The sequence below is a fragment of the Megascapheus bottae genome, chromosome 10 (genome assembly GCF_031878675.1).
Source record: "Megascapheus bottae isolate mThoBot1 chromosome 10, mThoBot2.hap1, whole genome shotgun sequence".
Taxonomy (NCBI): domain Eukaryota; kingdom Metazoa; phylum Chordata; class Mammalia; order Rodentia; family Geomyidae; genus Megascapheus; species Megascapheus bottae.
Genome location: NC_143518.1, coordinates 41007715 through 41032181, shown reverse-complemented (window position 1 = coordinate 41032181; position 24467 = coordinate 41007715). Strand labels below are relative to the sequence as shown.

Sequence of the window (24467 nt, the reverse complement as noted above, 5' to 3'; positions counted from 1 at the left end):
GATTGTCAGAGCTTAAGTGAAGAAATGCACATGGAGTGCCGGACCCACATAGAGAACAGTGAGTGGTTGGTGAGCACGCATGGCATTCACAGCTCTCTGCACTGGTCTAGGTGTAAGGCCCAATCTCCTGAGGCCTGTGTCCTTCCAGGCAGAGCATGCCAAAATTAATCCAAAAGACAATCGGAGACTAGGACCGTAAAGCCATGAGTGAGACTTAGACACTGCTCAAAAGCAAGGGCTGGGCCTTCCCTGGTAAAGTTCTCCCCCAAGCCTCATTCTCTTTCCTCCCTCCCCATCCCCAGTGTGAACAATCCCCTTCCCTTAGCCTTCCAAGACTCTTTATTTGGTGCTTTTAAACATTTTTCTTTATTTCGACAGAAAAGACCAACTCTTAAAAGTAAAATGCAATAAATAAATACGTGAAGCGTAGAGAACTGTCTGAAATCCACTCCCCAGTTTCCCCTTCCCACTCCCACCCCCTCCCCATTTTTTCCCCTAAAACCTCTTCCTAAAGAAAATGATCAGGTAATAAACCCCCTTGAGCCCTCCCCACACCCCTCCTCCCAATACCCAATTACCCACCCAAAGCAAAGGGGCAAGACAGAGCGCGAGAAAAACTCCAAGGGCAACATTGTCTAAACTCCCAGAAAGAGAGACGGCAGTGTCTGGCCCGGCTGGGCAGGGCAGACCGACTAGATAACGCACGGGTGGTAGTGGTATTTACATGGAGGGGGCCAGCAGAGACTGTAAACATTTTTAGGGGTTCAGGGGGAGGTCTTTTCCTCATGAAAGGAGGAGGGTCTCTGTAGCTGACTGGCAGAGAGGCAGCCCTCAGGGCTCCCCCCACAACCTCCTTGGAGGGGCCCTTGGGGGAGGCAGTGAGTTTTAGGGCATTGAGCCCGGGATTCAAGGGTATCCTACCTCTAACAGAGGGTGGAGGGGAGTTTGAGCTGGCTTCTGAGAAGCCCCTACTGGGCTGGGCCAGGGAGTGTGGGGAGAGGCCCTGCTGCCCTCCTGAGCCTGTACAGCTAGAACAGGCCCACGGGTGGGGAAGGCAAGGACAAGGAAATGGTGGGCACAGAAGACCCGTCACAGGAGCCCTAGCAGAAGGCAGATACCCTGGAACCTTTGAGCCTATTCCTTACTCCCTCAACAAGGCCAGAAGGGCACCTGAAGGAAAAAGGCCCTTAGAGCCAGGGAAGCAAAGCCATGGCCCATCCCAGAGGCAGGCTGGTAGGAGGGGGCTGAGTTCTGTGCCCCCAGGGGCCATGAAGCAGCTTTTGCCTCAGAGCCCGATCAAGGCCTAGGGCAGATGTGCAGAGGGGCTGGAGCCAGTGGGGGAAGAGGGTGTGAGGTGCCCCTTCCTTTGGTGTCTCCAGACCTGCGAAGGAAGGAAACATGGGGGAAGCATGGAGAAGGCTGCTGGTTCGGGTCACAGGCTCTAGCAGGAAAGGGAAGGGGGTAGCTGGGGTAGGAGATGGCATCTAAAATGGGGCTGCCTGAAGAAGGCAGATCCTCAGACAGGCCTCAGTCCACACAGAACCATCTGTCCCCACCCGCCACCGCCCCCAGCCCTGAGAGCAAAGGGCAGGGATACAGGAGTGGGGGGAGGGAAGGGACTGACAATATAGAAACCAAAGGCTTAGGAAGAAACCGGCAAACAGCCAGGAGAAAAATAAAGACTGGAAGATAGAAGACCTAGAGGGGGAGAGAGGCAAAGAAATGAGACGAGAAAAAGGCAGGCAGCGAGAACTAAGAGAGGAAAGGAGAAGGGGGACATGAATGAGACAGACACCTGGAAAGAGAGTGGGAGCATCCTCAGAGAAGGCCAGGGTGACCTAGGATGGGCTTAGGGATAGAGTCTCATGGGGTGAGACCGCCCCAGCCCCCAGGTAGTGCTCTCATTCCTTTTCGGAAAGGAACAAAGAAAGCAAAAGAGAAATGCACAGTACACAGACCACAGTCACCAACCACTGTTGACCCAAGCACATCCCGCGAGCTGCCCCCGGCCCTGTCCCTGGGCTGGGGGGCGCTTCCCTCCGCAGCCCCTCCGCAGCCCCTCCGCGAATAACAAACAATCGGCTCCAAAGACAACACGCTCGTTCCATGCAACTTACAAGGGCCCGGAGCAGGGGTCTCGGGATGGGGGCTTCAGCCGACAATGGACACAGGCCCTGGGCTGGGGGGTCCCCAGGGTTGGGGGGAGTTAAGCAGCCAGGATGAGGGGGAGGGGAGAAACAGAAAATATGGGTATTGTTCATGGGTTGTGCTTTTTTCAGGGGTTTGGTCCAAAGGAGATTAAACCACATTAAAGTAGCCAAGGCTCAGACAACTGTGGCTCTGAGGTCCGGGTGATGTCTAGCACTGGGGTGAAGGAGCCATGATAATGAAATTAGAGGCAGTGCACTGTTTCAACCTCTACTTGAACCAAAATATCTCCCAAGAGGCCTGCAGGTCGCCTCCCCATCTTTCTTGTGCTCACTCCCTTCCACATGGAGGGAGACACGTCTATGTGAGAAAATCATCTCAAGTCCAGGTCAACCAGAACCTGGTGTCTGCACTTCTCAGAAGAGCTGAGATTCTAGGAGCCAATGATTGTACTTCACTCTGAACCAGCCTTCTCTGTTCCCCAAATTCTACTCTTAATTCCATCCTACCCAAAAGAAAACCAGGAAAAAGACACACACAGACAGATGGACACCGACCAGACAAATGAGACCAGATACTGTGGAAAGTCTGGGAGTGGGCGTAGACAAAGACTTGGCTCTGTCTGGGGTCACAGGTGTGTGTGTGTGTGTGCGCGCGCACGTGCATGTTTGAATAACTGAGGGAGCGCGCGCACGCGTGTGTGTGTGTGTGTGTGTGTGTGTGTGTGTGTGTGCGCGCGCGCATGTGTTTGAATAATAACTGGGGGAGCGTTTCCAGATCCCTGCTTCATACCCAGAGTCAGAGGTGGGGGTGCAGGAATGGGCAGCCCTGAGGGTGGCACAGTGCGCAAGGGCTGAAAAAGGACATAAGACAAGAGCAGCACCCACCTGGGGCCCTTAGTAGGGCCGGTTGGCATCCTTAGGCCGCTTTAGCTGGACTTTGAGGCGCTTCATACCGATCTGGAACCCGTTCATGGCCTGGATGGCAGCCTGGGCACTGGCTGGATTGTCGAAACTCACAAAGCCTGGGGTGAGAGGGGTCACAAGGCCTGGCCTAGTCCCTTTGCTATGCTGACTTAGGGCCAGAGCCTTGTTGCTGGCTTTCCCAATACCACCCTACTTCGTCCAGGTATCTGTAAATGCCTAGACTATTCCTCAGCATATAGTAGGCCTTTTGCAATTCTTCACTCGTGGGTTTAATGGGTGAATCCAGTCCAGCCATTCACACACACTGAGACATTCATTCCAGCCATCTTTGCAGGGTGACCCCTTGCTCAGTCTAGAGAGCTTTGGGAACCCACACCCCTTGCTCAGTCTAGAGAGCTTTGGGAACCCACACCCCTTGCTCAGCCTAGAGAGCTTTGGGAACCCACACTTTGAAAACTGCTACTTTCTGCCTCTAAATGGCTTTGAAGCAAGGCACTGAGGGCTTTCAAAGATGTGATGGCAACTAAAATTACACATTCCCAGACTATGAAACACACAAACTGGGCTAGGGTTTTTGTCTTTTCTGGTGTGGTGGTTTGGGGAGTTTTGGTGCTAGAGACGGAACCCAAGGCCCCATGCATACAAAGCTCTACTCCTCCAGTACCAAAGCTGTATTGGATTTGGGTGTTTTTTAGTGGTGGTGGTGGTTGTTTGCTTGTTCGTTGTTTGATTTTTGCCAGTACTGGGGATTGAACTAAGGACCTAGGGCATTTTCTTGCTTGGCTCTTCTCAGCTCACTGCTGGCACTCTATCATAAGCCATTTTTCCAAGTCCTTCTTTTTTGCTGATTAATTGGAGATGAGAGTCTTGTGGGCTTTTCTGCCCATGTTGGCTTGGAAAAATGATACTGAGTTTCCTAAGAAACTAGGAATCCTAAGAAGCTAGGATTGCAAGTGTGAACTACCCAGGCCTGGCTCCAAGGCTGGTTCTCTAGAGAAAGATAAAGCTGTGGTACTGTGTGCTGGTAACTCACCCCTATAATCCCAGCTACTTTGGAGACAGATTTGAAGGATTGGGATTTGAAGCAGTAGGTGAGGAAAAGTCTGTGAGACTCCATTTCCAGTTAATCAGCAAAAAGGCTGAGTGGAAAGCATGACTCAAGTGGTAGTATACCAGATTATTCAAACCCTGTACTGGTAAAAATGGGAGAGAGAAAAAAAGTAAAAAGTGAAGCAGCAAGAGAGGTGCTGTAACTGTAGTATGTCTAGTATGTCAAAGATCTTTCATAGCCTTGGGTACTCTCGACTTCAAATACTAGGTCTACTGCAACCCTAAATGCCTTCCAATGTATCAGACTTTGCCCTAATGTGTACACACAAATGTACCTACAAAAATGTCCATACTTTGTCTTTTAGATCTTTTTTTTTTCTTTTTTTAACCAGTCCTGGGGCTTGAATTCAAGACTTGGACATTGTCCTTAGGCTTTCTCAAGGCTAGAGCTCTACCACTTGAGCTACAGTACCACTTCTGGCTAGTTCCAGTGGTACCTAGGAATTGAACCTGGGTGCTTTGTGCATGCTAGGCAAGCGCTCTACCACTAGGCCACACTCCCAGGCCCCTGGATCATCATATTCTTACCAAAACATTTGCTTTGATTGGTGGCTCGGTCAACAAAGACTTTGGCTGAGATGACATGGCCAAAGGGGACAAACATCTGGAGAATCTCTGAGTCCGTGAACTCCTGGGGTAGGTGGTATATAAAGATGTTGCAGCCATCAGGGCCTGGGTGTCAGTAGAGACAGAAGGAAAAGCTCAGTGACCAGGCAGTGCTGGATTCAAGCAGCAAGTCCCAGGGACGGCAGATCTGGGCCCCAGCAATGTGGCCCAAAGCTCTCTGCTCGCCTTTATCCCCACAAATGGAGCAAGAGCTGGGTTGGCCCAGGACAATGGAGCGTCCCTGGGTTTACAGGAAGGGCATTTCTATCTCTGAAACTTCACAGCTATGAGGACCTTGCCCCAGGCTGGCACCTTCTCGCTGCTGCTGTTGCTGCTGTTGCTGCTGCTGTTGCTGCTGTTGCTGCTGTTGCTGCTGCTGTTGCTGCTGTTGTTGCTGCTGCTGCTGCTGAGGTGGGGGCGGGGGCTGCTGGGCAACCAAGGCTGGAGGCTGCGGGAACGCAGGTGCGACCAGGCTGTAGGCCGCAGGGTAGGCTGCTAAAGTGGGAAAACAAAGACAGTTCATGGTGTCCTCTGACTCCTTGTAGCCAACATGATCTCCCTTCTCCTAGCCCAGACCCTCAGAATGCACAGGGCTGAGAAGTCATCAGGGAAATGAGCCCCTCCTTCAGACACGCTGCCCCAAAGAGCCACCCTCACAGGCGTAGACTGTGTAAAGCCTGAAGTGAGGGCGTTGGCAGTGAGCTGAGATGCCCACATCCAGTTTTCTGGGCTGAGGCCTGGGCTAAGGGCACCTCACCTGTGTAGTGCTGCATCCCCGCGTAGGCCTGTTGTAGGGGGTCCACGGGGGCCGCGGGACTCTGGGCTGGGGAAAGCATCATGGACCATGAGTGCGCTTGAGACAGCAGGAGACCCGCCAGCACCTCTGTGAGCAGAGGTCAAGTGGTGGGGAAGGGAGCCTGGTCTGGACATGGGGTGTGAGATGAGGAGGGGAAATGCGCATGGCAAGGAGGAGGGTGGGGGGGGAATGGGGAGGGAGAGTCTAGCATAAAGAGGACTGCAGTCTGTGACTGACTCCCCAACCCTGGATGGGCTGCCTCACCTCCCTGAGCCTCAGCCACCCTAGCCTCCATCACAGGAGCATGGCTACCAGAAAAGACCGGGTGGAAGAAAGCATGTGGAACCCCGAGGCTGGAGATGGAATGGGTGTCAAGGTTGCCGATGGTAGGACTGATGGCGTGGTTGCCAGGAGAGCCTGGACAGGCAGAGAGCCGCACCTGGGTAGGGGTGAACCCCATTGGAGTACAGGGCATCAGGGGCAGGCTGCCCCGGGGGCTGGGTGGGCACCGGGCTATAGCCGTTGACACCCAGTGCAGCAGGGATGGCAGATACGGGCGTGGCAGCGATGGCAGGAGGGGTGCTGGTTCCTGGGGAGGAGAAAGCAACAGAGACAGAGTAAAGAAGCAAGCACGCGTGTGTACACACACACACACACACACACACACACACACACAGAGAGATGCAGAAACCAGTCAGCAAGTCAGGACCAAGAGGAGCAAGCAGACCATTCTCTAACCCCTGAACCCTAATGTCCTCCCCCACCACCACACCATAGTCCCCAGTTCTGGCCTGCCCTGGGCAGCCTTACCTGAGGATGGGGTGATGGGAGTGGCAATGAGGCCGTTGGCATTGATGGCGGCCATGTGCTGCATCTGCACGGCAGCCATCGTGGCCATGGGGCTGAGGTAGGCACTGTGAGCTGCGACCAGGGCCGCCTGCTGCTGCATCAGCTGCGGGAACGGGAGGGAGGGAAATGAGACGAGGGCCTCCGCCTGCGTCTGGATGCTGAAGGGCAGGACAGGACATGGGCAGGCAGGAGGCCGGGATGGGCCACGTCCTGTGCTGGGGGTGCGCTTACGGCCTGCGTGTAGGCGCTGTAGGCTCCAAACTGAAGGGCGATGGGGCTGAACATGCCCAGCTGGGCGGCCACCTGCTGCATGCGACGGAGACCCCGCTCCTTTTCTGTGTCAGCGAACTTTACCACCAGGCTGGATGAGGCACCCTGGGTAATGGACCCCATGTGTGGTCAGAGGAACAGAGTATGCATCTCCCCTTCCCCAGAGCCTTCTTAGCACCTGGCCTGGGTCCTGCTCTCATGGACTGGCCTCTTTAGGAGCCCCAGGTCAAATGGGGAGATTCTAATCCCACCATTTCCCTGCACTAGGATGTGCAAAAGGCTAAAGAGTGAAGTCCTGTGCTCTAAAAATGGAAGGCCTGTGGGCATGGGAAGGGCCGCTCTGCGGATTCCAGTGGACCAGCCATAGCAAATCTTGCCTTGTAGCTGCCCCACTGCCCTGACATGCCCCGCCCCCAGCCCCTGTCCTCATCCTCAGTAGATGAAGCCTCCATAACAAGCTGGACACTGGTGACTCACACCTGTAATCCTCGTTACTCAGGAGGCCGAGATCAGCAAATCAAGATTCAAAGCCAGCCAGGCAGAAAAATCTGAGACTCATCCATTAACCACCAAAAAAGTTGCAAATGGAGGCATGGTTCTAAGGCTCTTTGAATGGAAATAGCAAGGGATAGTGCCAAATCCTGAATTCAACACACACACAGACACACGCACACACACGTGCACACGTGCACACACACGTGCACACGCGCTCCCGCCTGAACCCAATGAAAAATAAATTGAGACTGATGAAACTCCTAGATGCAGAGCCTTTGGTCACCTAATACAGCTCTCTATCTGGTACTCTCCTTCCAAGCCCCCAAGTTCCCCAAGCTTGCTCAGCCTCTGCTAGAGATTTTTTTTTTGGAGGGGGGATGTCAGAGGTAGGGCTTGAACTGGGCACTGTCTCTGACCTTTTTTTTTTTTTCTCTCAGCTAGTGCTCTACCATTTCGAGCCACAGTACCACTTCCAGTTTTTTGGTGGTTAATTAGCGATCAGAGTCTCATAGACTTTCATGTGCAAGCTGGCTTTGAACCACAATCCTCAGATTTCAGCCTCCTAAATAGCTTGAACTCTGGGCCTGGGCACTGTTCCTGGACTCTTCAGCTCAAGGCTACTACCCCACCCCTGGAGCCACAGCGCCACTTCCAATATTCTAGTGGTTCATTGGAGATAAGAGTCTCATGGTCTTTAGTGCCGGGCTGGCTTTGAACCTTGATCCTCAGATCTCAGCCTCCTGGGTAGCTAGGATTACAAGCATGAGCCACCACACCCAGCTTAGAGATTCCTAAGGACTGGAAGTTCACATCCTCTGTGTCCAGCTAATTCTGTTTTAGAGGAGTTCCCAGAGTACTTTTGGCTGACAGTAAGATAAAGGACAAGCCACATCAACATGTAAAGGTAGACGGGGCCTCTAAGCAAGGACCCTAATACCCAGCAAATAAGTGGGGAGGAGGATATGGGAAGGCAGAAAAGAGATGGGAGACAGGAAGAGATTGAGGAAAGGAGGAAGTGTGGTGGGATTTACTGAAGATGAGGTAGAGGGAGGCCTGCACACCTGTAATCCTAGATCAAGGTTTGAAGCCAGCCCAAGCAAAAAAGTCTCTGAGAGTCTTGTCTCCAATTAACTGGCAAAAAGCTGAAATGGAGCTGTGGCTCTTAAGTGATAAAATACACACCTTGAGTGAAAAAGCTAAGGGACACACACACAGAGACGCAAGGTAGTATAGAAGGAAGTGAGAGCATGTTTTTTGCCATGTTCAGAAGTCTCTAAGCAGTTTGATTCTTGGGCCAGAACATTACCTTTGAGTGAATTAAAAATCTTGACCTGGGTAGACAGACTGCCCCTCTGTGCCAGGGCCTGGTGGGAAGGGGCCGTGGGGGGGGGGGCAGGGCTCACCGGCAGGGTCCGGCTGCTGTGGAGAGTGTTGATAGCTGCCTGGGCCTCAGCATGGGTCTGGAACTTCACAAAGGCACAGCCTAGAATGGTTGAGGTGGATGAGGAAAAAAAAGGTGAGAGGGCTGGGAGTTGGGCCTAGTGGTAGAGTGCTTGCCTAGCAGGTAAGAAAACCTGGGTACCACATACATAGAAAAAGCTAGAAGTGATACTGAGGCTCAAGTGGTAGAGCTCTAGCCTTGAGAAAACCCAAGGACAGTGCTCAGGTCCTGAGTTCAAGCCCAGGATTGGCAAAAAAAAAAAAAAAAAAGCCATTACCCCTGTGGCTGTCCACTACTCAGGGTCAATGGGTGGGGGGGTGAGGAAAGCTAAAGAGGCCCATGAGGAGAGGGGGAGCGGGTGGGCTACCTTTGCTGGTGCCATCTGGTCCCCGGAGCACAGTGCACTCATCTATGGTCCCGAACGGCTCAAACATCTTCCGGACATCCTCATCTGTCTGCTGCTTCCCTAGCATCCCCACAAAGAGCTTCCGGTCTTCTGGGGGACGGTGCACAAAACAGGCACTGTCAGGCCTCCTGGCCTCTCTTCCCAGCCCCTTCACCTCCCACCCCCTGCCCTGGAGATTTTGACACGACTTCCCACTGTGGACACCAATGGCTCTGGGGTGTGAAAGGGGGATGGGCTCACTGACCTAACACTCTGACGCTGAAGGATTTCAATTCCCCTCTGAGCGTCACTTTTGCCAGATCTTATCCCCTCCAGCCACACTGACTATCCTTATCCCCACTTGGGCTGGACTCTCTTCAAAACTGTCAGACTTGCTTTGTTAACAAAACAAGCGCCTCTGAGCTTAGGGTTGGAGGTGGAAAGAGAGGGGTTGATTTCAAAAGTGAAGAACCTACCTCCTCGACTCTCGCTGTCGGCTGGCTTGACCTGGATCGGCCTGTTCATCTAAAAGAGAGAAGAGACGCAGCTGCCCGAACCTCTGCACACCCACCGAGCCCCACACACCCCCAGCCCAGACCAGGACCTCCAGAGGGCCTGAAAGGAGCAAACTCCAGACCTGGGCGTTTCCCCTAGCCCCCTAAGTTTCTGGTGGGAAGGAAGGGAGTGGGCCTAATCTTGCCTGGAAGGACCTGAGGGGATTAGAGGCAGTGGAGAGAGGATGTGGAAGTTCGTGGGGCATAGCGCCAGGCTCAGGTTGACCAGTGATGCCTGGAGTAGGCATAGGTATTGCTCTCTTTAGTCCTCCTCCTAGGCCTAGGGTCCTGAGACACGACCTAACCAAGGGGCTGTGCACCCAGAGCTGCCTCCGTTCCACAAACTAGGAGCCACAGGGTCCACCCCATGGAAAAGGAGCCCCAAGAAGGGCTCTACACTGAAGGAGCCCACAGAGGCCGGACTTCCTTCTGACCCCTGAAGGTGTATCTGCCTCTCTTTCTGCCCCCCCTACACCCCTTAACCCCAGGGGGAAGGAACTCGGGCAGCACAAAGGGAGCAGATGCCCAGTCTCCGTGGCAACAGGAGAATGCGCACCATGGCAACCGCCCACTCCGCCTGATTTATCCGTCCCGTCGCCCTGGCGACCGTGGTGACGTCATCACCTCCGCTCCTCACGCAGGGAGGAGGGCGGAGGGGGTGGGAACGGAGTTTGCCGGGGTGGAGGACTTGGTGAGGGCTGGGCTGTGGGGGAGGGGCCGGGAGAGCGCAGAGGTTCTGGAGGGAGGAGTGCAGAGCCAGCCCCGGAGGGACCGAAGGCCCCTTCCCCGGCCCCGCCCGCTCTGCCCATCCTCCAGGTCTGAAGGGCTGAGCCAGCGCTGAAGCCCCCAGGCGGCCCTGCGCCCCTCGCCGCCCTCCCCAGGGCTGGACGGGGTGGAAGTGCCCCAGCGCACACCTTCTTCCAGACCCTGCACTCCCTCCCTCCCTCCCTCCCTCCCGCCTTTGTCCAGTGGGGCTGGGGAGGCCTGGGGTGGGCTGGAGACAATCCTAGTCCGATCTCCACGCAGGGTCTGGGGAGAGGACCACGGGATTACTCTGAGGGTTGAGTTCCCTCCCTGGAGTAGGGATCTGGAAAGGGAGGGAAAGGATGCCCCAGCCGGGGACTATTTTGTTATTGAGGGCTTGGACCACATTCATCTGATTGATAGTGGGATTGTCTTAGTTCCAGTGGCCAAAAATAAAATAAAATAAAATGCAGTTCAGTTACATTATGAAGATGAAGTTGTGTATCCTAAGGAAGACAAGAAAGTGAGTTCAAGGTCCTGCCACTTCCTAGCTGTGTGACTTCAGATAAGTAACTTCTTTCCTCTGGGCCTCAATGGCCTCCTCCATAAAACAAAAGGATGGTCTAAGTGTTCTCTAGCAGGTTCCTAACACTGACAGACATGGGTGGCCTCCCCCAGCACAGAGCAGCTCAGTCAGGGCAGTCACTCTGGGACCTCTGTCCACTCACTGCCAGTCTAGTATCCAGAGCCTTGGATCAAATCTAAGCCCCATGGCCCCACTCCCAGTTCTCTGGGTTTGTAAGCAGCTGGGGAAGGAGGGGGTCTGCAGTCACACAAATCCTCCAGCCAACCTGCCCCTGGCTTTATCTCCCACCAATCTGGGATTATCCCATCTGAGGTTCAATCTCCTTATGAGTGTGTGTGTGTGTGTGTGTGTGTGTGTGTGTGTGTGTGTGTGTGTGGCTGGGGAACAGTCAGCAGCTCAGGGATTCATGGTCATTGCCCCCCCCCCACTTCTGCACTGTTGCCCCAACAATCCAAGAAATTCCCCCACAGGCACTCCATCAGCTCAGCACATCCTCCCAACCAGCCCTCCAGAAGTGGTCAGAACAGGGGTCACAGCACAGGCGTGGGGAGTGTTACAGTTGGTACTACCCCTTCCCAACAGGCCTCTGCGGATTTGCTGTTCTGGTTACAGATGGGGAACCTGGGACCCAGAGAGAAAGGATGTGGTTCCCTCCAGGCACAAAAATAGCATGTCAATAAATACCCACAGCTGATATGGATTCACACAAAGACTCCGAAGTGCACAGACCACAGCATGGGGTCTCCCCACACACCCTCAGAAACAAGCTCCCTGGTACCCCCAGCGCTGCCTTCTTCCTGGCTGGGCACTTCCTGTGGGAAGCTCAGCTTTGTTAGCCAGCTCAGACACACCTGCCCCCTCCCCTGAGTCCAGCTGTGCTGTGTGTACCTGGCAACCAAGCAGGCACCTCTTCCCCAGTTACCACCCACCAGGCGATAAGCCCTCCCGAGGGCTTCCAAAAGGAGAAGGGGCTATTTCTACCCCAACAGTGCCCAGTTGTCCCTCCTTCTCATCCGTAGTGAAAACCCAAGGAAGGCCTCCATGAAGAGGCCAAATCTACTTGTCTTAGAGAACAGGGCTGGAGCCTGGCTACTACTGGCTCCACATTTGTTCCTGGTCTCAGTGCTCCTGTCCACACACAGGTGGGCCAGAGCCCCCCTTCTCAGCCACAAACCGATGGGGAAGTCCCCAGCATAGGATTCTGGCTCAGAGTAAAAGGAAAGGATTTAGTCAAACAGATGTGTCCCTTGAAGCTACCAACTCGGGAGCCACACCCTGTGCACAGAACAGACGCAGGGACCTGTGGCACAGCCACCCCTGGGAACTCTTAGTGGAAAGAGGAAATGGGGCCTGACAACCATAGACCCAGCCCCCCCTTCTTTCTCTGCAGCCTAATATGGTAGCATTTTCTAGATTCTGGGGTGACAAAGATGAGCAAGGAGAGATGACTACATGCCCTGGTTAAAAATGAACCTGTAGTAAGAGGGCTTAGAGATTAGACTGTAAGAAAAACTTCCCCACAGAATCAGCAGCAGCAGACATTGTATACACACACACACACACACACACACACACACACACACACTGTCTGAGAGGAAAAACAAATGGCAAGAGAAGGCTGGGGTGAGGAGGAAGGAGTGAGGAGAGTCAGACAGAGCTGGGCCACTGACACCTGCTCCTCTTGACTGCCATGTGTCTGCCCTCAAGTGTCTTGTACAGGGTCCCCTAGGAGGGTGAACCCCTCGTTTCCTACTGGAGACTGTCAGGTCCCTCTGGATCCTGCCAACTAGGGCAAGAGTGGGAACTCTGCTCCCCGGGAGTTCTGGGGCAGGCTAGATTGACTCGTTACCTGGTGCCATTTCCCCCCTCACCCCCAGACAGCTCTACATGAGCTGCACGGGCTGCTGAGGGGACTGGCACAGGGTAGAGGCCTCTAGCTGGCACACACCACACTTGGGGCAGGAGCCAGGCCATCTCTCACCTGAGGCTTGCTCTGGTCTCCCTTTGCATGCTCTCTCTTCCCCCTGACCCGCCAGTTCTACAAGGGTTTTGAAATGGGGGAACAACAGGTAAAGACCAACACCAACAGCACATGAAAGTTATGGGCTTGACTGGGGCTTCCAGAGAGAACAGGGAGGGAAAGGGAAGTTGGACTTAGTAGATACCAGCCTGCATGTGTCCCCTCCACCACATCTGCCCTGTTGGGTGCTTATATGCATTTGTGAAGGAACACAGCCTCACCCTGAATCCCTGAGCCTGCTCACACACATACACCAATCCTCCACTTTGCAGCCCTAACTATTCTTGGGATGGGAGGAGATGGCGGGGGAGGGGCTTGATGTCCCGGCCACACTCCAGGGCCGAAGACCTGGAGGACCTAAGTTTGATGTTGGGAATGGTAGAAACAGCTTTGATGTTCCTGAAATCTACTCCACCCTGCCTCTGTCTATTTTGTCAGTTTCTTTCTGGAAAAGGTGGACAGTCACCACTGTTTTCCACATCCCATGTCCGGAAGAAGCAGAGGCTGGGACAGCTGTGTCTCCTGCACTCGGATGGTGCTGAGCAAATGTTTGCTGAAGGTAGGGTGGAGCCAGGCCTCAGGAAGTACTTCCTGGGATCCATAATCAGAGAGAAAATAGAAGCAGGTAGCAAAAGACAGTAGGCTTCCCTCTTCTACCTCCCTCCCAGTTCTGCAAGTGGGCAGCAGTTGAGACCCTTTAATCCTAACTTCAGCTGCCAACCCAGGCCTACGACAATCTGTAAGTCTGGCTGAGAAGAAGGGAAGAAAACAAAAACAAACAAACAAAAAACTAAAGAGTTGAGACCTTGCAGGGAGGAGGCCGCCCCAGAGCCACTCCTGCACATTCGGCCAGCTCAGACCTGACCTACGAGATGATGTCTGTCCTGCCCTGGGCTTGCTATGCCCAGGCTAACATCCAGCCCAGGCCCCACTTGACCCTGCCACCTTGTGGCAACAAAGGCTCCTGGGGTCTTCCTGGAAGTCTGTCTGAGCTCAGAAACCAGAAGAGGGCTGACAAATCCAGCAGGCCCATCTGCCTGTTCTCAGGGTGGCAGCACCCCTCCCCCAACCCCCAGCCACCTAGGCTGCCTCTCTAGAGCTACAAGAGTGTCTTGGGTATGGTCCACGCACTCTGACACCGACACAGGTGTCCCCTTTCCTCCCTACACCAGCTAAGTCCTCCTTCTAGCCTGGCTAGTGGACATTTTGGGACGTGGAAAGGAGCTGTCGCTACTCCTTATGAGGGTCACATTTAGTCCATTAATTGCTCTTTGCCTTCTTCTCTCCAGGTAAGAGACATGCGTGCATCTACAGCAAGAAAGATGGGCATAGAAAGTGACCAGGGGCTTCCTGATAATGAGAAGAAATAGAAAATTTGCTCTGTGTCTTGGGAGTGTTGTGGTCCCTGCCACTTCTAAGGTCTTTTTCAGCCCCTTAGCCCTGAAAAGGACGGGACTCACCCCTGGAAGCGTCTTCTGTTCGTGCAGGGCGCTCTGGGCCTTCAGGGCTGAATCGCGGGCACAGTATGTCAGGAAGGCACATCCTGGGAAGGGGCATGGCAGAGAGATGGGAGGGGTAAGTCTCTGGTCTCCCCTCCATAAGGGGCTCCCCCAATGACACTGAGGACTGGAGAGCTTTTCCCTTCTAGTCATCTTCTGCCATACAGGCTGGGAAAGAAAGGTCTGAGAGGAGTAGAAATGGTGTCCTACAGTGAGGGTCAGAGACCTGGCAGGCCAAATGCTGGTGGTTAATGAAGAAGGAAGGGCACTGGGGCTGTAGAGGGATGTAGGTGGGCTGGGGCTCTGATCTCAATGTGCAAAGTGTGGCTCTCTCTTCCTCAGCTTCTCTCCTTTTCCCTTTCTCCTTTGCCCTCTTCTCTTTCCATCTTGGCCCTTGACACCCTTCTCCTCTCCCATTTTCCCTGCTTCCTCATATCTCTCTTTGTGGGAGGCAGGTACAGGCTGGACAGTAAACAGAAAAGGAAAGGGAGGAACAGTTGGTGGAAGTGCCTTTTCCCTGGGCCCAGTGCTGGGAAGGAGGCAATGTGGCCCTGGGATCTTGGTATCTGGAGCTTTCCAAGTTCTGACCCTGGAACTGGCTGTGCTTAAGCAGCGCAGCCCTCAGAGTGGCCTTGGGACATCCTGGCTCTTAACTTTCTAAATCCTCCACACTTTCCAGACCTCCTCTCGTACTCTCTGTCCTGCTTCTCCAAGCCCTCTTCTTAGGCCTGGGGAGGCCCGGCCTGGCCATCAGGTTGAGCACCTGACTCCCATCCCAGCATTATTTGAGCCTACTCAGATTCTCAGTCTTGCTCACACACACACACACACACACACACACACACACACACACACACACACCCCACTTGCTTCTTTATCTCCAAAACCAACTCTCTTGTCTCTCCAATCTCTTGAGTTCAACCCATGACATCCACATACCCCTCCACCTCTGAGATCCACATCTCGGCATCCCTGTTGACAATTCCCTACTCTCAAAAGAGCCCTTCTACTCTCCATCCTGGAGCGCCCTGGTCACTCCAGCTAAGTTCTCTTCCAGTGTCTCCATCACAGCAGCCCATTCCCAGCCACGCTGTCCCTTCAGCTTGGCTTCCTCCCTCCTCCCAGTCCCCTCACGACCACCTCTCCAGTCCGGCCTGACCCCTCACCCTTGTGCAGCCCGGTGTACTTGTCCTTGATGACAGTCAGCTCGAAGATCCGACCAAACTGCTCGAAGATGGGCTTCAGGTCCTTTTCCTCCAGATGCCTCGGGATCTGCCCCACAAACAGCTTGATGGCATCCGGCTCCTTCATTGGGGCGGCCCAGGAGGAGGGGCCGGGGGGAGCAGGGAGCGGCCCGCGGGCCGGGGGGGCTGCGCGACGGGGGGGCCCGCGGCGGGATCGCGGAGCCCCGGCGGGCCGGCCTTCCCCGGGCCGACCTCACTGCGGAGCGGCGGCGAGCGGCGATTCACACAAAGGCGGCCCGGGCGGCGAGGTCCGGGTCGGGGTCTAGGCGGACGCCCTCGCGCCGCCAGGGGGCATAGCCCCAGCCGGCAGCCTCCCTGCCTGAGACCGGGCGGGCGTCCCGGGCCGGGGCTGGGGCCGGGGAAGGGCCCGCGGCGGAGGCCGGGCTCGGGAGGAGCGGGGGTCGGGGGACCTGCTCCGGCTGCCGGCCGCGCTCTCGTCGCTCTCCCCGGGGAGGACACCTCCCCCGCGGCCGATGCTCTGCCGGGTCCGGAGATCCCCGAAGCCAGACGCGTGCTCTCGGATGGCGGCGGGGCTCCGGGGTCCCTGTCCGCCCCGCCTCCCCCCCGCAGGTCCTCCCCCGGCCCCCCTCCCGCCCCCACCCCGGTCCCCGGGCCTAGGCCGCTGGAGGCTGCTCCCGCCGCGGGGGCGGCCTGCCTTCCCGGTCACCTGGGTCCCGGAGCTCTGCTCTCCGGCCGCGCTCTCCTCAACAAAAACCTCCCCCCTCCACACCCCCTCCGCCCTCCCACCCCGTCCCCCGACGGCGGTGATGTCAGTCTCGGGGGTGGAATACAAATTCTCCGCCCGAGAGAGGGCCGCACAATCCGGGCGAGAGCCACGCCCTCTTCCTACCTACGTCCTCCGGACTCCCTTCCCGCCCCCAGAAGAGCAACTGGCCCCGTGGATGACAGCCCTTCCCCCACCGGACCCCCCAGGCAGGAGTTGGGCAAGGCTCGGAGATGGAGAATTTATAGAGGAGCCCTAAGGTGGGGTCCATTGTTCCGGGGGCTGGAGCTGTCCCCGGTGCTGGAAGAGGAGACCAGGAGCGGGGAGCTGGGGGTGGGGAGCGGGGTCGGCGTGTGGGCAGTCCCAGGGAACAACGACGGAAAACAGATCGGAACAGAATGTGTGGGCAGGTGGAGGGCGAAGAACGGAGGTGGAGATGGGGAGGGAAGCAGTTCACAGAGTGGGGGGGGAACAAGGGGGGAAAAACGGGAAGAGAGGTGAGGGGAGGCCGGGTTGTGACGAATCCACTGAAGGAGGATTTTGAATTCGGTGATTTCTGGAAAGCGATGGCTCTCCCGGCCCCTGCCGACCCCGCTCGGCGCCCTGGGAGGCTGTGTGCACTCGTGCCCAGGCCGCGAGAGGAGGCTCAGCCGGCCGGGCCGCTGCTCCCCCCCGCCCCCCGGGAAGCTCGCAGCGGGGTCTGGCTCTGGGTCTAACTCTGGGTCTCGCTCTGGGTCCAGGTTAGGTCTAGCTCTGGGTCTAGCTCTGGGTCTAACTCTGGGTCTAGGTCTAGGTCTAGGTTGGGTCTAGCTCTGGGTCTCGCTCTGGGTCTAGGTTGGGTCTAGGTCTAGCTCTGGGTCTAGGTTGGGTCTGGCTCTGGGTCTAGCTCTGGGTCTAACTCTGGGTCTAGGTCTAGGTTGGGTCTAGCTCTGGGTCTCGCTCTGGGTCTAGGTTGGGTCTAGGTTGGGTCTAGGTCTAGCTCTGGGTCTAGGTTGGGTCTGGCTCTGGGTCTGGCTCTGGGTCTGGCTCTGGGTCTGGCTCTGGGTCTAGGTTGGGTCTAGCTCTGGTTCTGGCTCTGGGTCTAGCTCTGGGTCTAACTCTGGGTCTAGGTCTAGGTCTAGGTTGAGTCTAGCTCTGGGTTTACCTCTGGGTCTCGCTCTGGGTCTAGGTTGGGTCTAGGTCTAGCTCTGGGTCTAGGTTGGGTCTGGCTCTGGGTCCAGCTCTGGGTCTCGCTCTGGGTCTGGCTCTGGGTCTGGCTCTGGGTCTAGGTTGGGTCTAGCTCTGGGTCTGGCTCTGGTTCTGGCTCTGGGTCTAGCTCTGGGTCTAACTCTGGGTCTAGGTCTAGGTCTAGGTTGAGTCTAGCTCTGGGTTTACCTCTGGGTCTCGCTCTGGGTCTAGGTTGGGTCTAGGTCTAGGTCTGGGTCTAGGTCTGGGTCTAGGTCTAGGTCTAGGTTGGGTCTAGCTCTGGGTCTGGCTCTGGGACTAGGTTGGGTCTAGCTCCAGGTCTACCTCTGGGTCTAACTCGCTCTGCGTCTAGGTCTAGGTCTAGGTTGGGTCTGGCTCTGGGTCTACCTCTGGGTCTCGCTCTGGGTCTAGGTCTAGGTCTAGGTTGGGTCTAAGTTGGGTCTAGCTCTGGGTCTAGCTCTGGGTCTGGCTCTGGGTCTGGCTCTGGGTCTAGCTCTGGGTCTCGCTCTGGGTCTCCCTCTGGGTCTAGCTCTGAGTCTAGTTCCGGATCTAACTCTGGGTCTGGGTCTAGGTCTAGGTCTAGGTTGGGTCTAGCTCTGGGTCTGACTCTGGGACTGGGTTGGGTCTAGCTCCGGGTCTAGCTCTGGGTCTAACTCTGGGTCTAGGTCTAGGTCTAGGTTGGGTCTAGCTCTGGGTCTGGCTCTGGCTCTGGCTGTGGGTCTACCTCTGGATCTCGCTCTAGGTCTACCTCTGGGTCTCGCTCTGGGTCTGGCTCTGGGTATAGCTCTGGGTCTACATTGGGTCTAACTCTGGGTCTAGCTCTGGGTCTGGCTCTGGGTCTAACTCTGGGTCTAGCTCTAGGTCTAGGTTGGGTCTCGCTCTGGGTCTGGCTCTGGGTCTAGCTCTGGGTCTGGCTCTGGGTCTAGCTCTGGGTCTAGGTCTAGGTCTAGGTTGGGTCTTGCTCTGGGTCTGCCTCTGGGTCTATGGGTCTGCCTCTGGGTCTTGCTCTGGGTCTACCTCTGGGTATAGGTTGGGTCTAGCTCTGGGTCTGGCTCTGGGTCTGGGTCTGGGTATAGCTCTGGGTCTAGGTTGGGTCTAGCTCTGGATCTAGCTCTGGGTCTGGCTCTGGGTCTAACTCTGGGTCTGACTCTGGGTCTGGCTCTGGGTCTAGCTCTGGGTCTGGTTCTGGGTCTAGCTCTGGGTCTGGCTCTGGGTCTAGCTCTGGGTCTGGCTCTGGGTCTAGCTCTGGGTCTCGCTCTGGGTCTGGCTCTGGGTCTGGCTCTGGGTCTAGGTCTAGGTTTAGCTCTGGGTCTGGCTCTAGGTCTAGCTCTGGGTCTAGGTCTAGGTCTAGCTCTGGGTCTGGCTCTAGGTCTAGCTCTGGATCTAGCTCTGGTGTAGCTCTGGGTCTCGCTCTGGTTCTGGCTCTGGGTCTGGCTCTGGGTCTAGATCTGGGTCTGGCTCTGGGTCTAGGTTGGGTCTGTCTCTGGGTCTGGCTCTGGGTCTGGGTCTGGCTCTGGGTCTGGCTCTGGGTCTAGGTTGGGTCTAGCTCTGGGCCTAGCTCTTGGTCTGGCTCTGGGTCTGGCTCTGGGTATAGCTCTGGGTCTGGCTCTGGGTCTGGCCCTGGGTCTGGCTCTGGGTCTGGCTCTGGGTCTAGCTCTGGGTCTGGCTCTGGGTCTAGCTCTGGGTCTAGCTCTGGTCTGGCTCTGGGTCTCACTCTGGGTCTGCTCTGAGTCTGACTCTGGGTCTGGCTCTGGGTCTCACTCTGGGTCTGGCTGTGGGTCTGGCTGTGGGTCTGGGTCTGGGTCTGGCTGTGGGTTTGGCTCTGGGTCTAACTCTGGGTCTAGCTCTGGGTCTTGCTCTGGGTCTCGCTGTGGGTCTAGCTCTGGGTCTTGTTCATGCATGCACAGAAGGTCCTTCACAAACACTCCAGGGAAGAACCTGTGACCAACGTGGACTCTGATTCCTCCCGTGGGGAGAAGCGCAGGTGTCAAGCTCCCCTTTGAGGCAGGGGAACTCAATTACACCTTTCTTTGCTTTTCCTTCAGTTGGGTTCTTTGGGTGGAACTTGGTCTGATTGGATCAGGTAGCAAAGAGGAGCAGAAAAGTGCATCGGGGGCCATTACTCCTCTCCCGAGACAATTCTACCTCCGTGCATGGTCTGTGGGCTCCATCATCTCGAGGGAGCTGACACCTCCTCTAGCCCTGGATCCACTCACAGCCCCCGTCCACGCAGGGAGTGCCTGCTGACATCAGACCTCCTCGTGACAGCCCCTAGGTTTTGCACTGAGAAGTCTCAGCTTTGGTAGAGTACTTTGCCTCCCCGTGGGTCTCCTCTTCATTCTAGGGTGGGGCTGATGTTTCCACATGGTGCCCGAGTCACTGAACTGCATCCCAGCCAAATCCATTCCCAAGCTATCCCAGCAGGCAGGCTCCTCTCCTGGAAGTAAAATCACAGCAGCAGAGCTTGTGTGGCACTCACACTGTCCTAGGCATTGTTCCAAGTGAGTTATACTTTCTAACTTGTTATACTTTGCCCACTGTCTATGATGCAAGTTCTACCATCATCTCCAAGTAGAGATGAAAGAAAGAAAGAAAGAAAGAAAGAAAGAAAGAAAGAAAGAAAGAAAGAAAGCGATTAAATAACTCATGTAAGGCCACACTGCTAGTGGGGAAAAAAATGTGTAACTAAGATTGGAGCTCCAACAATCTAACTTTTGAGTCCACACTTTTAACTCCTACATCCAACATTCAACTTGGGAACAAGGGTGCTGACGAGCCAGGGGCTGACTTTCCCCTCTGGTGAGTCTACCTTCCTACTGCTTGACTCCCGATTGACCACCTGCCATCCTTTCTTAGACCAGAACTGCTTTGTGGCAGGTGTGTGTATTTGAGTGGATGTGTGGAGACATTATACATTTTATCATCTGGTCCTCCAAGCTACAGTTCCCTAAAATGAGAATCTAGTGCCTGGTGGGTGGCCAGAGGATGAATTGATAGAGCCCAGAGAAGAGGAAGTACAAACATATCTCTTTCCAAAGTAACTTTCCACTCACTGCCCTACCCCCATGGAGCCTTTCTTACATTCTAATTTGATTTCCTTGGTATTTATGGTGATACTAAACAGAGCACAACCTCTGAGGATGGAGAAGGGAAGACCCCAAGGCTGGGCTGTGTTGATCTCATTATGCTGTGTCTTCTCAGCAGATCTGCCGCCCTGCTGTTCATTTAGGCTTGGGCCTAATCATATTAATTGAAATATTAAACATGTACAAAAATGAATTTCAACGAACTCCTCTCACTCCTCTGCCCAGTCAGTAATTGTGAAGATAACTGCAAGCAAGGACATATCTCTGACTTTGTGTTCTCAGTCCCTGACTGGAGGTGTCAATGTGAGAAGAGAGTCAGGGCTTGAGCGGCTGGTGTTGTTTCAGGGTGAGGAGGTGGGGACCCTGTGAAGTGAAGACTGGGGGAAAACCTTGTGACTCAGGCATTCATGGTGGTGAGTTTCTCTCCAGGAGCAAAGGAAGCTTCAAGTCCTAATTCTTCCAAGATACTTCAACTCTGCCTTCCACCCCCAAGCTCACCTTCTTGTACTTCTGCAGTCAAAGCATGAGAAAGACTTTATAAAAAAATATCTTTGTTCCTGGTTTTAGAATCCTAGAAAGTGAAAAATGTCAGGTAACTGGGATATTTTGCAAAAAGGAAAAAATGTGTTGATATGTGTGGACAATATGACTTGTTGGATTGAACAAAGACTGAAGAGATCAGTAGCAGAATGTATGAGAGTGTACAAAGAATTAATTATATAATTGTCCTGCCCTCAAGTGGGGAGGTGGGAGAGGAAAACACAATATATAATCGTGAGACCTAAGATGCTGGTAAGCAAACAAATGCAGGCCCAGTACTGGTGGATCATTTCTGTAAGCCTAGCTATATAGGAAGCTAAGATCTAGAAGATTTGAAAGCAGACCAGTCAGAATAGATTACTAGATTCAATCTCCAAAACAAGCAGCAAAAAGCAGGGCTGGAGATGTGGCTCAAGTGGCAGAGTGCCAGCTAAGTAAGCATGAGGCCCTGAATTCAAAGATTAGTAGTGCGCGCCCACGTGTACACACACACACACACACACACACACACACACACACACACACAGAGCTATTCACATATGGGTATTGGAGTATTTGGGCCACAGAATGTGACCAGTCACATCCTGTGACTTGACAGATTATCAAAACACAGGAAAATTTCCTACTAGCAAGGAGTTAGCATTTTTTTTTTTTATGCACTGGAAGGATAAAAAGAATTGTGAATATATGGTGTGTGTGTGTTTGTGTGTGTGTGTATGTGTGTGTATGTGTGTGTGTGTTTGTATATGCATGTTTGCATGTTTAGATTTCAGTGTTATATAAATGCCTAACACATATGTAATTTAGAAATTTCTAGAAATCACATTAAGGAAGTAAAAAGAAACAAGTGAAATTACTTTTTTTTTTTTTTTTTGCCAGTCCTGGAGTTTGAACTCAGTGCCTGGGCACTGTCACTGAGCTTCTTTTGCTCAAGGCTAGCACTCTCTCTACCACTTGAGCCAAATAACACTTCTGGCTTTTTCTGTGTATGTGGTACTGAGAAATTGAACTCAGGGCTTCATGCATGCTAGGTAATGAAAAAAAATGCTAGCCAATGAAAAAAAAATTTTTTTTTTTTGGTGGGCTTGAACTTGGCCTGTTCACTGTCCCTGAGCTCTTCAGATCAAGGCTACTGCCCTCCCCTTGAGCCAAGCCCCACTTCCCATTTTCTAGAGGTTAATTGGAGATAAAGAGTCTCAGGTCCTATAGCTAGTAAACTAATCAGGAAGCCTACAGAGTGGGAGAAGATCTTCACCAACCAAACAATGGACAAAGGCCTCATATCTAAAATATATCAACAACTCAAAAAATTGAATCACTCCAAAACTAACCTCCAAAGTAACAACCATCCCATTAAAAAATGGGCCAAAGACTTAAAGAGAGTCTTCTCTGAAGAAGAAACAAAAATGGCCTATAGACACATGAAGAAATGCTCAACATCTCTGGTCATAAAAGAAATGCAAATCAAAACAACTCTAAGATTCCACCTCACTCCAGCTAGAATGGCCAAGATCAGGAAAACGAATGACAACAGATGCTGGAGGGGATGTGGCCAGGAGGGATCACTACTACACTGTTGGTGGGAGTGCAAACTCGTTCAACCACTATGGAAAGCAGTGTGGCAGTGCCTCAAAAGGCTAAACATAGAACTCCCCTATGACCCAGCAATTCCACTACTTGGCATTTACCCAACCACCCAGAAACAAGGACATACTAAACCCACTAGCACAACAATGTTCATTGCAGCACTATTCACCATAGCAAAGATATGGAACCAACCTAGATGTCCCTCAGTTGATGAGTGGATCAACAAGTTGTGGTATTTGTACACAATGGAATTCTATGCTGCTGTCAGAAAGAATGACATCGCCCCATTTGTTAGGAAATGGAAAGACTTAGAAAAAATCATATTAAGTGAAGTAAGCCAGACTCAAAGGAACTTAGGCTCAATGGTTTCCCTCATTCGTCATAATCAGTAGAAACCTTGGGCTCTACTAGCAGAGATTTGCAATAGAGCAAAATCTTGATACATAAGGACATATAATGTGAAGCTAATTGAAAGGACCTCCAGGATAGTGAAACAAAAGCCATATAATGAATGATTGTTGTCCTTAATGTACTATGTTGTCTCTCATCTCCTTTGCTGTCCCTTGGTTATCTCATATTGTTATAGTATCTCACTTTGTTATCTGATATATTGAACTTATTTGTATTTGGTTATTTGAAATTTGATAGGGAAGGGGGGAAAACCAAGACGGGTGGGGGGTGTGGGGGGGGGGGAGGGAAACGGGTACCAAGACATGTGAAAGGGTATCAATGTATGTGAATTAATGCACCTTCTATCTGGCAAATATCATGTAACCCTTTTACTAATTACAATAAAAAAATAAAATTTAAAAAAAAATAAAAAATAAAAAAAATAAAAAAAAAAGAGTCTCAGGTCCTTTTGTGCCTGGGCTGGCTTTGAACCTTGATCCTCAAGTCTTAACCTTCTGAGAAGATTACAGGTGTTAACCACCACACCCAGCCCATGAAATAACTTTTTTTTTTTTTTTGCCAGACCTGGGGCTTGTACTCAGGGCCTGGATACTGTCCTTGGGCTTGGGTTTTCTCAAGGCTAGAGCTCTACCACTTGAGCCACAGTACCACTTCTGGCTTTTTTCTATGTATGTGGTACTGAGGAATCAAATCTTGGTCTTCGTGCATGTTAGGTACGCACTCTGCAACTCAGCCAAACTCCCAGTCCCTGAAACAACTCTTAAAAGTGCATTTTAGAGAGAAGGATGGGATGACAATGTCCAAAAAGAAATATACTCATTATCTAACTTATGAATGGTAACCTCTCTGTGCATCACCTTTATAATAACACAAATATTTAACAAAAATATGTTTTATTTTGTTCTAACTCAAATACTATTTCTACATATAATGAATTTAAAAGTATTCATCTATTTTACATTTTTATGCCAAGTCTTCAAGATTCAGGATTTATTATTTTACATGTCTAACTTATCTAACACTCACCAGTCATGTTTTAAGCAGGAAAAGCAATGGGCTGGGAGCCAGTAGCCCACACCTATAATCTTAGCTACATAAGGAAGCTGAGATCAGGACAATGGCTATTCAAAGTCCTTGAGAGTCTCACCTGCAAAATAATTAACAAAAAGCAGGGGTAGAGAGCATGGCTCAAGTGGTAGCGAGACCAGCTGAGATAGTGCAAGGCCAAGTTCAAATGTTGGTGCCAGAAGGAAAAAAACTA

General features: G+C 53.1%; 1 protein-coding gene across 5 annotated transcripts; it reads right to left on the bottom strand.

Moving 5' to 3' along the window:
* Positions 1-516: 516 nt before the first annotated feature.
* LOC150058267 (CUGBP Elav-like family member 3) lies at positions 517-16389 on the bottom strand. Of its 5 annotated transcripts, XM_090340994.1 has the most exons (14): positions 16341-16383; positions 15596-15701; positions 14391-14473; positions 9503-9551; positions 9009-9137; positions 8604-8683; positions 6667-6810; positions 6397-6538; positions 6026-6175; positions 5548-5673; positions 5103-5285; positions 4713-4856; positions 3036-3172; positions 518-1381 (listed from the first exon to the last, which is right to left on the bottom strand). In XM_090340994.1, the coding sequence occupies exons 4-13, from the start codon at positions 9549-9551 to the stop codon at positions 3045-3047; spliced, it is 1275 nt and encodes a 424-aa protein (XP_090197120.1). In that variant the 5' UTR covers positions 14391-14473; positions 15596-15701; positions 16341-16383; the 3' UTR covers positions 518-1381; positions 3036-3044. The 5 variants fall into 5 exon arrangements, with proteins under 5 accessions (XP_090197115.1, XP_090197120.1, XP_090197119.1 ...); XM_090340989.1 differs by lacking the exon at positions 16341-16383 and having other exon boundaries at positions 517-1381; positions 15596-16334; XM_090340993.1 differs by lacking the exon at positions 14391-14473 and having other exon boundaries at positions 16341-16389.
* Positions 16390-24467: the final 8078 nt, after the last annotated feature.

Coding starts and splice junctions, on each gene's coding strand:
- LOC150058267 (XM_090340989.1), bottom strand. CDS start 15,740: ATGAAGGAGCCGGATGCCATCAAGCTGTTTGTGGGGCAGATCCCGAGG. Junction 9,138..9,502: donor CGACAGCGAGAGTCGAGGAG/GTAGGTTCTTCA, acceptor ACCGTCCCCCAG/AAGACCGGAAGCTCTTTGTG. Junction 6,539..6,666: donor ACAGCGCCTACACGCAGGCC/GTAAGCGCACCC, acceptor CCGTTCCCGCAG/CTGATGCAGCAGCAGGCGGC.